The sequence below is a fragment of the Centruroides sculpturatus genome, unplaced genomic scaffold (genome assembly GCF_000671375.1).
Source record: "Centruroides sculpturatus isolate CEXI.00-Female unplaced genomic scaffold, Cexi_2.0 scaffold83, whole genome shotgun sequence".
Classification (NCBI taxonomy): domain Eukaryota; kingdom Metazoa; phylum Arthropoda; class Arachnida; order Scorpiones; family Buthidae; genus Centruroides; species Centruroides sculpturatus.
Window position 1 is genome coordinate 904,172 of NW_019384393.1, and position 17,572 is coordinate 921,743.

Below are 17,572 nucleotides of genomic sequence, written 5' to 3' on the forward strand. Positions count from 1 at the left end.
GCTATTAACAAGTCAATATTAATAATCCTAAGCATTGACAGTTATTGTGAGTACAATCAGAAGTACAGATTTTATTATTGTTAATGGTTAAATGATAATTACTTATCTTTATATTTAGAATTCACTATTTTTAAAAAATAATTTTTGCTTAATATTTAAAAATAAGTAATTAACAGATTGAAAATTAAAATAATACCTTTACAAGTGCCAATAATAGAGAAAAGCTGAAATATAAGTCTTCAGAAATCATCATTTGAGCAAGGTCAATTAACACTGAAAATAAGTAAAAAAATTTAAAGATTTAAAGAAATGTTATTAACATATATTCATTAAACCTTTAAGTCCAGCAAGATTAACTTTATTTAAAGCAAATGTTTTTGTCGTTTTTAATGACCATCTTCAGGCTATAATAGAACAACAAAATTCTTAACTGAATGGAACAAAACCATAGAACATAAGTTTAAATTCAAACTATATTTAAACCTTTAGAATGTTATACAAAAAATTGCATTTTTGAAAAATGTCAAACTCCCCAGAAATGACAAAAAAATGCAGAACACAATGCTCCCTGTAAGTATTGGAAGTACACCATATACCTGTTTTAGATCATAGATTCAAGAGTAAATTGCAGCCACTATACTTACAGTGACCATATGTCCTTTATTTAAGAGGACAGTCCTTTATTTCACTGCTCTGTCCTTTAACTTTATTTATTTCCTAAAATAGGCATTTTGTCCTTTATTTTGTAAAGTTGACGCAAAGTTTTAAAAAAAAAATTTTAATAATATATTGAACAAGTTAGTTTTGTGTACGCCATCACGATCAGTGTTGCATTGCTACATAGAGCGCAGTAGTGCAGTGTGTCCGCCAACCAAACGGCCCACTGACAGTACCAGGGGATGACACTCTTATGGGAATTTTTGCGATAGTTTTTTTTAACTCTCTAGTTGGTGGATGATACACTTGTTAATTAAAGCTAAAGTTAATTGAAAGAAAAAATGAGAGGTTTCTTCCTATTGTTATTAGAAAAGTGGTCTTAGCATTAGAAAAATCAGAAAATATACAAGCCAAAAAATTCAATGATGTTGTGTACACATTTTATCAAACGTGCATAGATTATCTAAATGATTGGGACATGTTTTTTATTGAAATAGAGGTGTTAAATGGGTCACATTATGTGAAATCCCTTTGTGGGCGAAGGTAGAGGAAAACTATATCTTTATTTCGAATCATTGGTCCGTAAATATACTCGACGGTGAATTATTTGATGGTTTCATGTGTAAAAAAATATGTCACAAACGAAAAGATCGACGAATGGTGACAGAATAACCAACCCTGCCATCAAAGATGGATTGAAATTTTTGAACATTTTACAGCAGAAGAAATTGTTTTTAAAAACGTTTGTAAAATCGTAGAATTTTTTTTTGTCTTCCTGGATCTAATGCCCCCGTTGAACGAATATTTTCATTGCTGAATAATATGCGGACGAATGAAAAAACCCATTTAAAAGTAAGCACATTAGAAGCACGTATTTCTGTCAAATACAACTTTCAAATGAACTGTATGGAATTTTATGACTTTGAAGCGTGAAACGGCGCTATAAAAAAAATTAATTCTACTGAAAAGCATCAAAATTAATATTTAAATTTTTACAATGTGTGTATGTGTAATAATTCAGATTGTTTAAAATTTTAATGTATGCATTGTTGTATACTACTATTTTCGTAATAAATGTTATAAACTTATGAATTTTATAAGGTATTTTTTGATTTTCTTCGATATGTCCTTTATTTTCCCCCAAAAAATATGGTCACTGTAACTATACTAGACTCAAGAAGCATGAATCTATATATTAAGGAAGTAACAGTCTGTCACAGCATTAGTTGCTTATGCTTTAAAACAGTCAGAAGTAAATATGAAAGAGGTTAAGCCAGGGGTGGTCAACAGTTTTTGCCCCCAGGCCGAATTGGAAAAAAACTTTTTCCACGGGCCGAACCAGAGGCTGCCCTAGGAAGATTTTGATGTGGTGTGAGATCTCATTGTGATGTCACCCCGTAGAGACTAAATTGTAGATAGAGATTACAGATACATTTTTCACATTATCATGCTTTATCAATATTCTATGTTGTACTTACGAGATTTGTAATGGAGGGTTAACTCTAAATGCACAGGTGAGTTGTTGACCTTTTCTTTTAGGCATCAGAATTTTTCATTGAGCTATTCAGACTTGATTAACTAATAATGAAAGATTGATTGTGGGCTGTATGTTGACCATGCCTGGGCTAAGCTCATCAGACCAACACATAATGTATGCTTCCTGAGACCATTAGAAGAAATGAAGATTTCTAAGTTGTCTCTTAAAGACAAATCAATAAGAATCATAAAGAATCAAATCATAAAGAAATAGGAACTCTCTTGTTAGCTTGGAAATTGTTATAAAATATAATGAAGGGGTTACAATAAATAATTTCTATAAATAATAAATAAATAAATAATTTCATTTTATTATTCTTTAATTCTATGGTTGTATTTTATCTCTTCTTTTGGATATGTTAATTTTTGGTAAGCCAATGTCTGTCAGGCAATTTTGGGGATATGATCATTAACATGTTTATAACAATGTTACGTTTTCCAAAAGCATAATTTATTTTGTAATCTTCTAAAGATTTAAATATAGCTTGAATCTGGAACTTATATTCTATAGTTTTGTTCCATTCAGTGAAGAATTTTGTTGTTATATTGTAACCTAAAGATAACCATTAAAAATGGCTGAAAACATTTGCTTTAAATAAACTTAATCTTGCTGGACTTAAAAGTGCGTTAATACAGTATACTAGTTAGTATAATACTAATGTTGTTATTTTAAATAAAATTATTTTAAACATTATTATTATTATATTTTACCTTCTGAATTTAAATGTGGAATCTCTGGTTCTTCTAAAGTATCTTTTAATAATATTGCTCTCAACACATTTTTTGCTATGGTAACTTTCTGTGGAAGATCTTGTCTAGCATATCTTGTATAATCAGGATCAAACTATATCAAAAGTAAAACTAACTATTTCAGTAAATGTATTTTAATTTTTAATAAATGTACAATATATATTTTTATTAATAGTATTTAATGATATAAAAATATATATTGAAGAATTTATTAGATGTCATTTTTTCATTCAAATGAAAAAATTGATTGTTGATTGATTGATTAATGCTGCTAAAAATACTGCATTATAGATTTTTTTAATAAATGTTTTATTTAATGTAATGTAGTTAATCCAAACAAAAACATCATATGTAAAAAAAATTTTACCAAGTAAAACCTTATGACAATTTAGACAATGGTCATTAAGAGTTTTTCTTTGAAAAAGATAAACTTGATGCCTAAAGGCAAAATTTAAGGTAAATACTGATAAAAAATCTTGTGGGTACCACATCCAAGCACATCTTTACCAAAGAGAAACTCCTAAGAAAAATTTTGTCTAAATTGTCATAAGTTTTTACTTTGCAAAATTTTTTACACCTCAGATGTTTTTGTTTGGATATCAATTGTTTTTTTTTTTAATAATTGTATTATCATCTCAAGACATAAGATCGGTCACTGAGCACTGACCGCAGAGTGAACATGTTGCCAACCAACATGCCACCAATTGATGCTTTCAATATGCTGTGCCACTTAGAAAAATTGCTATAAAAAGTTTTAATTGGCATAAATTTCAGCTTTTGTAATCATGAGTAACATTTTGAATAAAACTCATTTGTTTCCATGCAATTTTATCTTTATAAGCATAAAATTAAGCAGTAAAATTGAATTAGCTTTATGAGAGACCTCTGTGAACTTTGATCATCAACCAGAAAGTTTCATGAACACCTCACTAATAATGAGAAAGACTTAAGTTTAAAATTTGAACTTTCTAGACCCAGTAGTTTTTTCACAAGTGTCTGCAGTGCCGGATGAATAAAAAGGAGGATGAGGAGGAAAAGAAACTACAGCTTTTTTGATTATTTTTTGCACTTTTCAATTGCTTAAATTTTGGCAACAGCTTTATAGAAAATCTTGAAATTTTGCACACTACCTAAGAAAACAATTTTCTCTCAAACAAGAGATTCATAATTACATCAGGTGTTTGAGGATGGAGAAATTGATCCTGAAAATAAGAAACTCTGATTCCTGTATATATATAGTCAGTTGGTGACTATTTTACTTGGTAGGGAGTCACTGATGTAACTCCTGATTTTATTTAATAATACATCAGATTTTTCATTTTAGTACAGTATAATAATAAGATATTTAACAAATAGCAAAATAAAAAAATAATCTTAAATAATAGCTTAACATGCATATTTTGAAAAAATTTAAATAATATATTTGTTGAAACTGAATTTTATTCTTTCCTCAATCATATATTTTTTCTCAGATAAATCTATTTATTTTGTAAAGATCTGTTTACATATTTAATTTTTTTGTTTATTTTTTTATATTAAACTTTTAACATATTTTAATTAATTATAATAAAAATAGAACTTATAAATTTATAAAGTATTTAAAATAGCATAAATGTAATTAAAGTATTAGCTAAAATGTGAAATAAACACATGGTATCTACATTTATTTATAAATAAAAATACATTTTACTAACCTTATTAATATGAATGTTTTGAAAATCAGATATATAAAAAGCATCAACTCCTTGTTTCATTAAATTATTGTTATTAGATATATTTTCTTGTGAATAATCATCAGAAGATGTACCCAATGATGGAATCCAGCTATATTAAATAATACAATATAATTATATTATGTATATGTTTATAATTAATGAGAGAAAAGAAAGGATTAAAATATAACAAAAGCATAAGCATGCTTCAAATCCATATTTATTAAATTCAAAAAGGTTTTAATAGATGAAAAATTTTTATATTGTATATTCTAAGTATTGTCAATCTCAAGATACATATATGAGAATAATAATTGGTGAATATTCCATAATCCATCAAACAATGGAAAAATATAATAATAATAAATAAATAAATTTATTTATTTATTTATTTATTATTATACTTTTCCATGTACATGTATGAGAATTGTACACGTTACTGTACATGTTCAAAATTCATAGTATTTACCTTATTACATCTGTCCAAAATTTTTTGCTTCCAAAGGCTGTTAAAACATCCTTTGTAATTTGTGTTGTAGAATGTAAAGCTTTTAATGTTTCTTCTCCTTTGTTCCACAAGTTTTTATAGGTATCTTCATCAGAAACTTTTTTTCTCTCTTCTTCCTGATATGTGTAAATTGATATTTCTTGAATAATCAGGAATTTATGACAATTCATTCATTGTAGATGTAATTATAATTATAGAATAAGTATTAAAAATAATAAATGCTAAAATAAACTCAAAAAAAGTAAACAGAAAATAATTTAAATATTGATAATATCTAATGTGAAACGGATTGGAGAGCTGATTGCTTAGCTCTTAAATTTATTTTACTGCCATCTTCTAAACTTGAAAATTATTTATTAGTATTTTAAATTTTAAATGAATATTTATTCACTTAATTTAATATAGAATAGATTCATACAAACAATTTAAAAAAGAAGCAAATAGAGTAAAATGGTAATGACATTATCTTCAGTTTCAATTCTGTTAGCAAAATAGTAGAAAATTATGCCATTGTGGATAAATAAGGAGAAATATTTTAAAAGTATAATTATTTTAATCATTAAAATTCATTTTATATTTATAGCAATAGAAAAACCAATGAGTTACAAAATAAACTTGACAGTCAGTTTTTAACTAGTTCTCTGAAATTATTATATTATATGTATAGAAGAATTAACTGAATATTTATTAGCTTTAAAGATATAAGTTTGGGTAAAGAGATATGAGTTCATAATGATGATAATCTCAGCCAGGATAACATTGAAAGAATTGTATCAAACCGCTGGCTGATTCATGGATCTCTTTGGAGAGATGAAAGGGTTCATGATTGTCACTCATGGACAAATCATAAATACAAAAAACTATAGAAAGCAAATCTTAAAAGATATAATACAGACAACACTTGTAAAAACGTCATATCATGCACAAGACTATATAACACTTGGTTATCTGTTTTAAACACAGACTACTTATATCAACATAATGAAATAGCAAACATAATACAACAAAAGTTTGCATACAAACACAAATACACACACCTCAGACAGTCATAAAAAATAACACACACAAAACATACTATGACTGTGCCATAACTATGAACAAAACTATTCATTACAGCAGACCAGACATCACATTCATTGACAAACAAAACAAAACCATGTACAACATAAACATAGCTTTACTAAACACCCACAACATATACATAGATACACTGAAAAAAATAAATAACTCAGAGCTCACCCATAAAATAAAGTGTATCTGTGAAGAATGGATAACACAGTATTTATTATAACATACTTATTATGCTAGTAGTCCTTCTTTGCTTAGGCATCATACCACATACACAAAAGTCTGAGAACATTAGGGCTATTACACTACGGAGACTGCCATATTAAATGCATGTCACATTGTCAAGAAATTCTTAAACATAGAGACATACACAAACAGCACATGAACAAAACTTTTTCTGTAGCTATGTCTTGACCTTTGTCTGACATGGCATTAGGCACAAATAAATAAACCAAATAGAATATATTTTAACATCACCATAACAATAAATATTGTTTCATTGTTGATTTAGTATTCAAAAATTTCAAATATGACAAAAATATTCATTAAGGTAAAATTCATAAAATGCAAAATATAAGAAATGTACAATAGGTATCCACTACTAATATTGTCATTTGGGACATATTGTGTATATTATATAAACATATATTTAGTTGATTTTATTTTATAATCAGTCAAGTTAAGCAGAGAGAGAGAGAGTTAATTTAGGAAGAGAGTTTGTTTACTTGCAATAAATGATCTTTGATAAAAATGTAAAAAAATTTTAAAGATAGTCTTATCAAGAGTTAGGAAACAACAAATGATAGAATTATATAAAAATGTATTATTATTTAAAATATTTAGCTGTAGAAAAGTAATATGTTTTAGAACTGCCTGTTTATTATTTATTAAACATATAAAAAATTTATTATTATTATATAAATATATTCAATACTAAAATTAATCTCAAATGTTCAGGATAATCAGAATTATTTATAACTTACTTTACTAAAAGTAACTGCACAACTTTCTGTTCCATTTTCTATTCCTAAATTAAATTTTATTTCACTCAAGATAACCTATACAATGAGAAAACAAAAATAAATAATGAATTTCAAATTCACTTGTCCATATTGAAATAATACATTCATATAATAAATAAGCAGTTCATTCCTGTTAATTTAATTAACACTGCAACTGCTATACCAGTTTTTTTCAATTTGCTGTAGTTTTTTACATTCTGGTCTTACAAATGTGATATCTTTTGGCTTTTTATATAATAATATTTAATTTTATTATATAAGTATATAATAAAAGTTAAAACCAAAATTTAAATTTTTTTTTCTATTTCTTTGATACTGTGAAATTTTTGGATAGCAATTTATCTAAAATCACCAAACAGATCAATTTGATCAGCAGCATCTAATGTCTTAGATAAAGATGAAATCCACAGTTTTTTTTGTTCTGAGAAGTAGAGATTGATAGAAACCAAATTTTAAGAATATTCTAGATATTTTGAAATATAAAAACTTATATTTCAGAAAGTCTTGAATGTTTGAGAGAGTTTTAAAAAAAGCATTTTATCAGATGAAAATTCTGAATATAAAAGTAAATAACTAGTTTCTGATAGAATCATAATAAAGAAGATATTAATGAATCAGAAAATAAAAACCATTTTAGCACAAGTATATCAAATAAGATTTTGTATAAAAGTAATTTTGTAACAAATTCTACCAACTCATTTTTTATATCTTTTAATTTTTTTTTAATAATTGTATCAATGTAGGCTCACAATGGTAAAATTATATCTAAAAATTCTCTAAGAAAGATATAATAATATATTTTTGTTGATTATAAGTAGAAAATGTAGCAAAAAGTTAGAAGTAATTATTTGTGGTCTATTCTTTCAGATTTACTAGATAGGTTGCAGCAGACATTTTCATCGCAAAAACGTGAATGTCGAACGTCAAGCACTGCCATCTGGCAATTCTAGAATAGCATTTGCTATGTCTAGCATGGTGAGTAGAAGTTCGATTTAAACTTCTTAATTTTTTTGTGTTTGGGGTTAAAATTATGACATATTTTATTAAAATAATGATTATTCAAGCATTTATGAATAATATTGTAAAGAAATAGATGATTTTAATCCAGAAATTATTTAATTATTCAATTTTTTTGCAAATGATGTAAAGTGCCTATAGAATTTACATATATTTATGTTCATAATAGCTTATAATTCTGTAGGAGTAGGTTTGTTCTTTCACAGCATCTTCTAACATCAACAGTGTAATATGTTTATAAATTTTCTAAAAATAGTTTTCCAAGCTGCTTTCAGATTTACATAAGCCACTACTTCTCTCAACAAAAGTATGAGGTAGTCCTATCTTACGGTAGGAGACACAATGCTAATTAAAAATAATTATTTAGTGTTATTAAACATCCTACAAATTCTTTAAAGTAGTTTAATTTGTTTATTTACCTTTGCTAGTAACATTCATTGTTGTTAAATATTTCCGCCATTTTTCAACAATATCCCATAAGTCAGTGTGTGACATAAACATGTGGTGCAACCTGTTTTACTTGGAGTTCAAACATCAAACATGTACTTCTGCTTGCCATACAAGTTTAACGTTTGAACTTTGGCTGCAACTTCTCTACTTTCTTTTGAAAGTATGTTGGAATAGGTTTTACATGGATTTTGAAATATATTAAATTTGAGGTTAAGTCAATTAGAAAAATCCAACTAAAAATTAATAAATTTGTTTTGCTTTTTCAAGTTTAGAAAAATGTACTTGCTTTGTTATATTTCACAATGGAATATATCTGAAGATGAGCAAATTTATTCAGTACATAGTTTATAAATCTTACAAGTTTAGAAATAAAACTTTAGGTTGTTACTGATACAAGTTCTAAATATGTTTTAAACATTTGTTTTTTTATTTTGGAAAAAATGAAATGTAGTCAAATAACCAAGAACTTTCTTTAAATATGCTATTTGAAGATTTAGAGAAATATGTAAATGAAAAATAACCTAAACTACTATTTTTTTAATAGTATAAAACATGGAGATGAAAATTTTGGTCAAAAAGTGAGAAAGTTCTTAGTAAACATAGATTCAAGACTATCATTTTACATATTGAATGTCAGTACAGACAAATAATACATCAGAAATCTGAAAATGCTAAAAAAGACATATCTAACAAATTACTAACTACATAAATATAATCAATATAAAAAACTTTGTACAGAAAGAGTCTTCATCAAAATAAAATATTGTACACTATACTAAGTGTAAGCACATATAATAATAAAATTTTAATTTTAAGTGCTTATACTTTTTAAGTTATATTATCATTATTACTTTCCTGGCTGTTATATATAACAGAGGAAAATATGGTAATGGGTCAAAAAAAGGGCACTCAAGATTTTTACATTTTTGGACTTAGGACATCTTGAAATGTCGAGAAATGTAAAAAAATTTGGGGATAATTTCTGTATGTATGGTGGATGTTAGTGTGTGTTCATGTATGTGTATAGTTGTTTGTGTGTGGGTGGGTGGGTGGAGCATGATTTTGTTCACTCTGTTTAAAGCTTAATAGCTCCTGTACGTTTTGTCAAAAATTTCTGAAATTTTTCAGGGAGGTTTGTGTATTAGGGGGATTGATGATATTAAATTTTGGTAATTAAAGGTTGAGGGGTGGGGAGATAATGGGGATAATGTGTATCTCCAGTAGGATCAACTTAATGACTTTACTCGTTATTAGCATTTAAAATTTTTTTATAAAACTCATCCCTACCATCAAAATTAAGGTTTTTGCCATTTTGTAATAGTTAAAAATATAAATTTTTTAAATAAAATATGATAACAGATGGCATCACCAAAATTTTAAATGTTGCCAGGAAAATTGAGCAACTTGTTTACTGGTTTATATTTAAACTAAAATTTATAATACATGATAATACTTTCATGAAAAATTCTATATTAGTTTTACAAAATGTTTATGACAACTGGCAAAATGACTGGCAAAAACAGTTTAAAATAGCAAATTGTAATTGGTGGTGTAGATGATTAAACAATCACCAATTACAATTAATATTTTTATTAACATTATTATTATTTATAAAAATTTAATAAAACTTTTATCTACAGAATTTTCTATATAATAATGTATAAAAATTTTACTCAAAATTTAACTTACTTGAAGCTCTAGATGCCCTCTTATTTGTAACAATGACACTAATAAATCAGGTGAACAATGAGAAATTGCAAATGACAATAATTTGCATCTATTGATAAAAAATAGTTTCTGATTAAACATTATAGTTTACATTGTAAATAATCACTTTTATAATCTTTATCAAATATATAAATTAAAACTATAAAGCTAATAAAAAAAAATAAAGAAGCTTAAAAAATTTCATAAAATAAAATTAAATAGTATAAATCAACATTTCTCAAACTTTTTGCTTGTATGACCAATGTACAATATTTGTTTGTAATGATTCTGCAACCAAAATGTTTATAATATCAAATTTTTAAAAAACCTGGTAAACTGAAATCACCATATATTATACAACAAAATAAAATTATACATTATTGATAATATCTTCTGCGTGTGAAATGTAACATTGATCACATTTCTATTAAGAGTGATTCAAGCCAATTTCAATCTGTAACAAATAACTTTCATCAAATTCAGTTTTTGTTATTGACTAAATTTTTTTAAGTTATTTGTTATTGAAATTTAACTATTAAAAAATGTAAGCCTGATGACTATAAATAAAACAGACTGTTTCTAAATTATTCAGAAGCCAATTTTATTTTCAAAATACTACAAGTTTTTTTTATAAACTTAATGAGCCTCTTTTTAAAATGTACTTTTCAGACTGTAAGAAGGTTTTATCAATGCTATTTTGTATATACACAAAAAATAATTCTTTAATAATTATTTATTGATCTATTTGTGCCAAAATGCATTTGTTATTTATTTTTTATAATTTATTATGAATGACAATAAACCTACAAGTTTGAATAAACAAAAAAATATTTGTGGTGTAGTAAACACTAGTATTGTGTTTTATTCCAAAGACACATGGCAAATTTTCCATCAAATTCTTTCCACAAATCCACAAATATAAAACAGGACACGGTTTCAAAAAACAAATCAAAAAAATATTTTCAAAATCACTGCAACTCAAATGGCTTTATGACTATGACCTTACATAAAATATTTATTTTGATGTTATTCAAAATAGAAAAGAGAAATCAATTTCATCTACATATATTCTATAATCTTAATTTTATTACTAAATGACAATAATAATAATTATAAAAAAAACAGTTGTTAAAAAATTTTTATACTTAACAGATACATCTACTATATGAAACTATGAGCACTAACTAAGTTTTGGCTCTATGGAGGATTTATCAACACTATTTATGTAATCAAAGCAATAACACAAAAGTAAGTAGAAACAGGTTTATTATGATGATGGAATAATAAACTTGTGTCTACCAACTTCTGTGTGATTACTCCAACTATATGTCCTCCACAGAGCCAAAACTTAGTGCTCATAGTTTCATATTGTAACGTAAAGACAAAAAGCAATTCACAAAGATATAGCTACTGTTTATAGTTCTTACAGAATATTTCAGTAATATGAGAATTACAAGTGTTTCTGTGGAAGGTAGTATCATTTTGCAACCAATTAAAATTTTAATGTGACCCATAGTTTGAGAAACACTGCTTAAAATTTTATCAATATTTGTTTTGTACAATATAATTTCATACAAAAACAAAATAAACAACTTAATTCCTTCAGAGATTAAAACTGAAAAATCTATCATGAAATAAAATATAGCTAAATGAATATTGAGATAAAATGTTAAGGGTATATTTTTGTAATTGGATATCATTAATATATCAATATTTTATTATTAAAGAATATTGGAATAATTTTTTACACAGAAGTATATAAGATTTACATTATGTTTTAATTACTGTAAACAAATATATATATTTAAAATTTTAATCTGTTTTAGAAATTTTATTAAAAAAGATTGCATTAAATTTTATGAAAATAAAAATATTTGTTATGTAAGAAAACTATATATTTTTAATATGATTATAAGAAGTAAGCTAAATTTAAGTGTTATAAAATTATGCTGCAATTTTTAATTTTTAAATTTACCTAATTAAACTGCCTTTTCCTTAATTAGAACATTATTTTTTATAACTATATATACATATATTAATTACATTATATAATATATAATTTTAAAAAATAACTTCTTTATTATGAGATTTGTAATTAAACTATTACTAGCTAATTAAAATAATTTTCCTTCTCTCCTGACCAATAGTTATATGTACTGTACATGTAAATTATTGTCTGCTTAAAAAATTTCTTCCCAAAATAACACATACTTCAATTCTATAATTACCTATTTTTGTTTCTATAAAATATTTCTAGAAAACTTGCCATAAATCAAGCTATGAATTCTATAACCTATTATAGATAATCTGTATTAATATAACATATATTGATGAATTCAATAACCAATACAATTTGAATAATTAAGATTTATATAAATTCTAAATTTACAGCATTAAAATGATATATAAATAATAGACTAAAAATATTGTGATAATGTTACATACTTTGCTTCAATATTTTTAAATTCATTACAGCTTCCCATTTTTTGACATATTGACCAACCTTCTTCATGACCACCAGTCATTAGTTGCTGACAAATATTATAACAATCTTGGTAATCTTTTGCCTAAAATATACATTTTTCTGAATAAATAACTAAAGAATAAAATTTATTTTTACAACTTGAATATTATAAGAAAATTATAAACCTCAAAAGCAACTTCAGCTATTAAAGATAATACTTTTCCTTCTCTCTGCTGTTTATCTTGACCACAGACACGAAGAAAATATGACAGTCGTAATAACTGAAATGATTAAATTAACATAATGAATATATTTGCTTTTATAATATAATATTTTTATTTTTTTTAAATATTTTTATTTTTTTTGATTCATTAATATAAATGACACCTTTTGTGAATTTTTGTATGCTTTTGGCTTTGCTTTCAGAGCTTGTTTAATGAATTCCAAGCGATTTTCGCATAGCCTAACTGACAAATAAAATGTTTATGTATTAATTTTAAATAAAACATTATTTAATAGATTAAAAATTTGTAAATAAGTTATACAAAATTTATTTTATTTTATAAACCTTTAAGTGGTAATATGTTTATAGAAAATTCTTGTAGTAATGGTAGAGATGATATTAAATCAAGTTCTTCTTCAATAACAGGTGGTGTATCTTCAATCAGATGAAGACATTCCCTGCAAAAATAAAAAATATGTTAGAAAACTNGTTACAAAATAAACTTGACAGTCAGTTTTTAACTAGTTCTCTGAAATTATTATATTATATGTATAGAAGAATTAACTGAATATTTATTAGCTTTAAAGATATAAGTTTGGGTAAAGAGATATGAGTTCATAATGATGATAATCTCAGCCAGGATAACATTGAAAGAATTGTATCAAACCGCTGGCTGATTCATGGATCTCTTTGGAGAGATGAAAGGGTTCATGATTGTCACTCATGGACAAATCATAAATACAAAAAACTATAGAAAGCAAATCTTAAAAGATATAATACAGACAACACTTGTAAAAACGTCATATCATGCACAAGACTATATAACACTTGGTTATCTGTTTTAAACACAGACTACTTATATCAACATAATGAAATAGCAAACATAATACAACAAAAGTTTGCATACAAACACAAATACACACACCTCAGACAGTCATAAAAAATAACACACACAAAACATACTATGACTGTGCCATAACTATGAACAAAACTATTCATTACAGCAGACCAGACATCACATTCATTGACAAACAAAACAAAACCATGTACAACATAAACATAGCTTTACTAAACACCCACAACATATACATAGATACACTGAAAAAAATAAATAACTCAGAGCTCACCCATAAAATAAAGTGTATCTGTGAAGAATGGATAACACAGTATTTATTATAACATACTTATTATGCTAGTAGTCCTTCTTTGCTTAGGCATCATACCACATACATACACAAAAGTCTGAGAACATTAGGGCTATTACACTACAGGAGACTGCCATATTAAATGCATGTCACATTGTCAAGAAATTCTTAAACATAGAGACATACACAAACAGCACATGAACAAAACTTTTTCTGTAGCTATGTCTTGACCTTTGTCTGACATGGCATTAGGCACAAATAAATAAACCAAATAGAATATATTTTAACATCACCATAACAATAAATATTGTTTCATTGTTGATTTAGTATTCAAAAATTTCAAATATGACAAAAATATTCATTAAGGTAAAATTCATAAAATGCAAAATATAAGAAATGTACAATAGGTATCCACTACTAATATTGTCATTTGGGACATATTGTGTATATTATATAAACATATATTTAGTTGATTTTATTTTATAATCAGTCAAGTTAAGCAGAGAGAGAGAGAGTTAATTTAGGAAGAGAGTTTGTTTACTTGCAATAAATGATCTTTGATAAAAATGTAAAAAAATTTTAAAGATAGTCTTATCAAGAGTTAGGAAACAACAAATGATAGAATTATATAAAAATGTATTATTATTTAAAATATTTAGCTGTAGAAAAGTAATATGTTTTAGAACTGCCTGTTTATTATTTATTAAACATATAAAAAATTTATTATTATTATATAAATATATTCAATACTAAAATTAATCTCAAATGTTCAGGATAATCAGAATTATTTATAACTTACTTTACTAAAAGTAACTGCACAACTTTCTGTTCCATTTTCTATTCCTAAATTAAATTTTATTTCACTCAAGATAACCTATACAATGAGAAAACAAAAATAAATAATGAATTTCAAATTCACTTGTCCATATTGAAATAATACATTCATATAATAAATAAGCAGTTCATTCCTGTTAATTTAATTAACACTGCAACTGCTATACCAGTTTTTTTCAATTTGCTGTAGTTTTTTACATTCTGGTCTTACAAATGTGATATCTTTTGGCTTTTTATATAATAATATTTAATTTTATTATATAAGTATATAATAAAAGTTAAAACCAAAATTTAAATTTTTTTTTCTATTTCTTTGATACTGTGAAATTTTTGGATAGCAATTTATCTAAAATCACCAAACAGATCAATTTGATCAGCAGCATCTAATGTCTTAGATAAAGATGAAATCCACAGTTTTTTTTGTTCTGAGAAGTAGAGATTGATAGAAACCAAATTTTAAGAATATTCTAGATATTTTGAAATATAAAAACTTATATTTCAGAAAGTCTTGAATGTTTGAGAGAGTTTTAAAAAAAGCATTTTATCAGATGAAAATTCTGAATATAAAAGTAAATAACTAGTTTCTGATAGAATCATAATAAAGAAGATATTAATGAATCAGAAAATAAAAACCATTTTAGCACAAGTATATCAAATAAGATTTTGTATAAAAGTAATTTTGTAACAAATTCTACCAACTCATTTTTTATATCTTTTAATTTTTTTTTAATAATTGTATCAATGTAGGCTCACAATGGTAAAATTATATCTAAAAATTCTCTAAGAAAGATATAATAATATATTTTTGTTGATTATAAGTAGAAAATGTAGCAAAAAGTTAGAAGTAATTATTTGTGGTCTATTCTTTCAGATTTACTAGATAGGTTGCAGCAGACATTTTCATCGCAAAAACGTGAATGTCGAACGTCAAGCACTGCCATCTGGCAATTCTAGAATAGCATTTGCTATGTCTAGCATGGTGAGTAGAAGTTCGATTTAAACTTCTTAATTTTTTTGTGTTTGGGGTTAAAATTATGACATATTTTATTAAAATAATGATTATTCAAGCATTTATGAATAATATTGTAAAGAAATAGATGATTTTAATCCAGAAATTATTTAATTATTCAATTTTTTTGCAAATGATGTAAAGTGCCTATAGAATTTACATATATTTATGTTCATAATAGCTTATAATTCTGTAGGAGTAGGTTTGTTCTTTCACAGCATCTTCTAACATCAACAGTGTAATATGTTTATAAATTTTCTAAAAATAGTTTCCCAAGCTGCTTTCAGATTTACATAAGCCACTACTTCTCTCAACAAAAGTATGAGGTAGTCCTATCTTACAGTAGGAGACACAATGCTAATTAAAAATAATTATTTAGTGTTATTAAACATCCTACAAATTCTTTAAAGTAGTTTAATTTGTTTATTTACCTTTGCTAGTAACATTCATTGTTGTTAAATATTTCCGCCATTTTTCAACAATATCCCATAAGTCAGTGTGTGACATGAACATGTGGTGCAACCTGTTTTACTTGGAGTTCAAACATCAAACATGTACTTCTGCTTGCCGTACAAGTTTAACGTTTGAACTTTGGCTGCAACTTCTCTACTTTCTTTTGAAAGTATGTTGGAATAGGTTTTACATGGATTTTGAAATATATTAAATTTGAGGTTAAGTCAATTAGAAAAATCCAACTAAAAATTAATAAATTTGTTTTGCTTTTTCAAGTTTAGAAAAATGTACTTGCTTTGTTATATTTCACAATGGAATATATCTGAAGATGAGCAAATTTATTCAGTACATAGTTTATAAATCTTACAAGTTTAGAAATAAAACTTTAGGTTGTTACTGATACAAGTTCTAAATATGTTTTAAACATTTGTTTTTTTATTTTGGAAAAAATGAAATGTAGTCAAATAACCAAGAACTTTCTTTAAATATGCTATTTGAAGATTTAGAGAAATATGTAAGTGAAAAATAACCTAAACTACTATTTTTTTAATACTATAAAACATGGAGATGAAAATTTTGGTCAAAAAGTGAGAAAGTTCTTAGTAAACATAGATTCAAGACTATCATTTTACATATTGAATGTCAGTACAGACAAATAATACATCAGAAATCTGAAAATGCTAAAAAAGACATATCTAACAAATTACTAACTACATAAATATAATCAATATAAAAAACTTTGTACAGAAAGAGTCTTCATCAAAATAAAATATTGTACACTATACTAAGTGTAAGCACATATACAGTAGAACCTCGAAAACTCGGCTCTCGATAACCCGGCACTCCGGATAACTCGGCCACACCCTGGCAGGGCAAAAAAATCCTTAGTTAATTAATTTTCATTATAGACAGCTTTATAAAAGTATAAAAGCTCTCATAAAGTATTTTTCTCAGGTCTGTCTTATCAGGTAAATTACTGTACACAGTGTATTCATTAATTTTCATTTTCATGTAGTA

The 17,572-nt window shown here is 25.5% G+C and overlaps 1 protein-coding gene across 1 annotated transcript in view; it reads right to left on the bottom strand.

Moving 5' to 3' along the window:
* LOC111618282 (neuroblastoma-amplified sequence-like) overlaps positions 1–17,572 on the bottom strand; it is a 102,219-nt gene that overhangs the window by 16,198 nt on the left and 68,449 nt on the right. Inside the window, exons 42-51 of the mRNA XM_023359778.1 lie at positions 13,460–13,572; positions 13,279–13,358; positions 13,077–13,172; positions 12,873–12,994; positions 10,410–10,497; positions 7,215–7,289; positions 5,125–5,279; positions 4,638–4,767; positions 2,905–3,037; positions 197–273 (exon numbers count right to left, since the gene is read on the bottom strand). Coding sequence (XP_023215546.1) covers positions 197–273; positions 2,905–3,037; positions 4,638–4,767; positions 5,125–5,279; positions 7,215–7,289; positions 10,410–10,497; positions 12,873–12,994; positions 13,077–13,172; positions 13,279–13,358; positions 13,460–13,572 — 1,069 coding nt within the window. The remainder of the gene's footprint in view (positions 1–196; positions 274–2,904; positions 3,038–4,637; positions 4,768–5,124; positions 5,280–7,214; positions 7,290–10,409; positions 10,498–12,872; positions 12,995–13,076; positions 13,173–13,278; positions 13,359–13,459; positions 13,573–17,572) is intronic.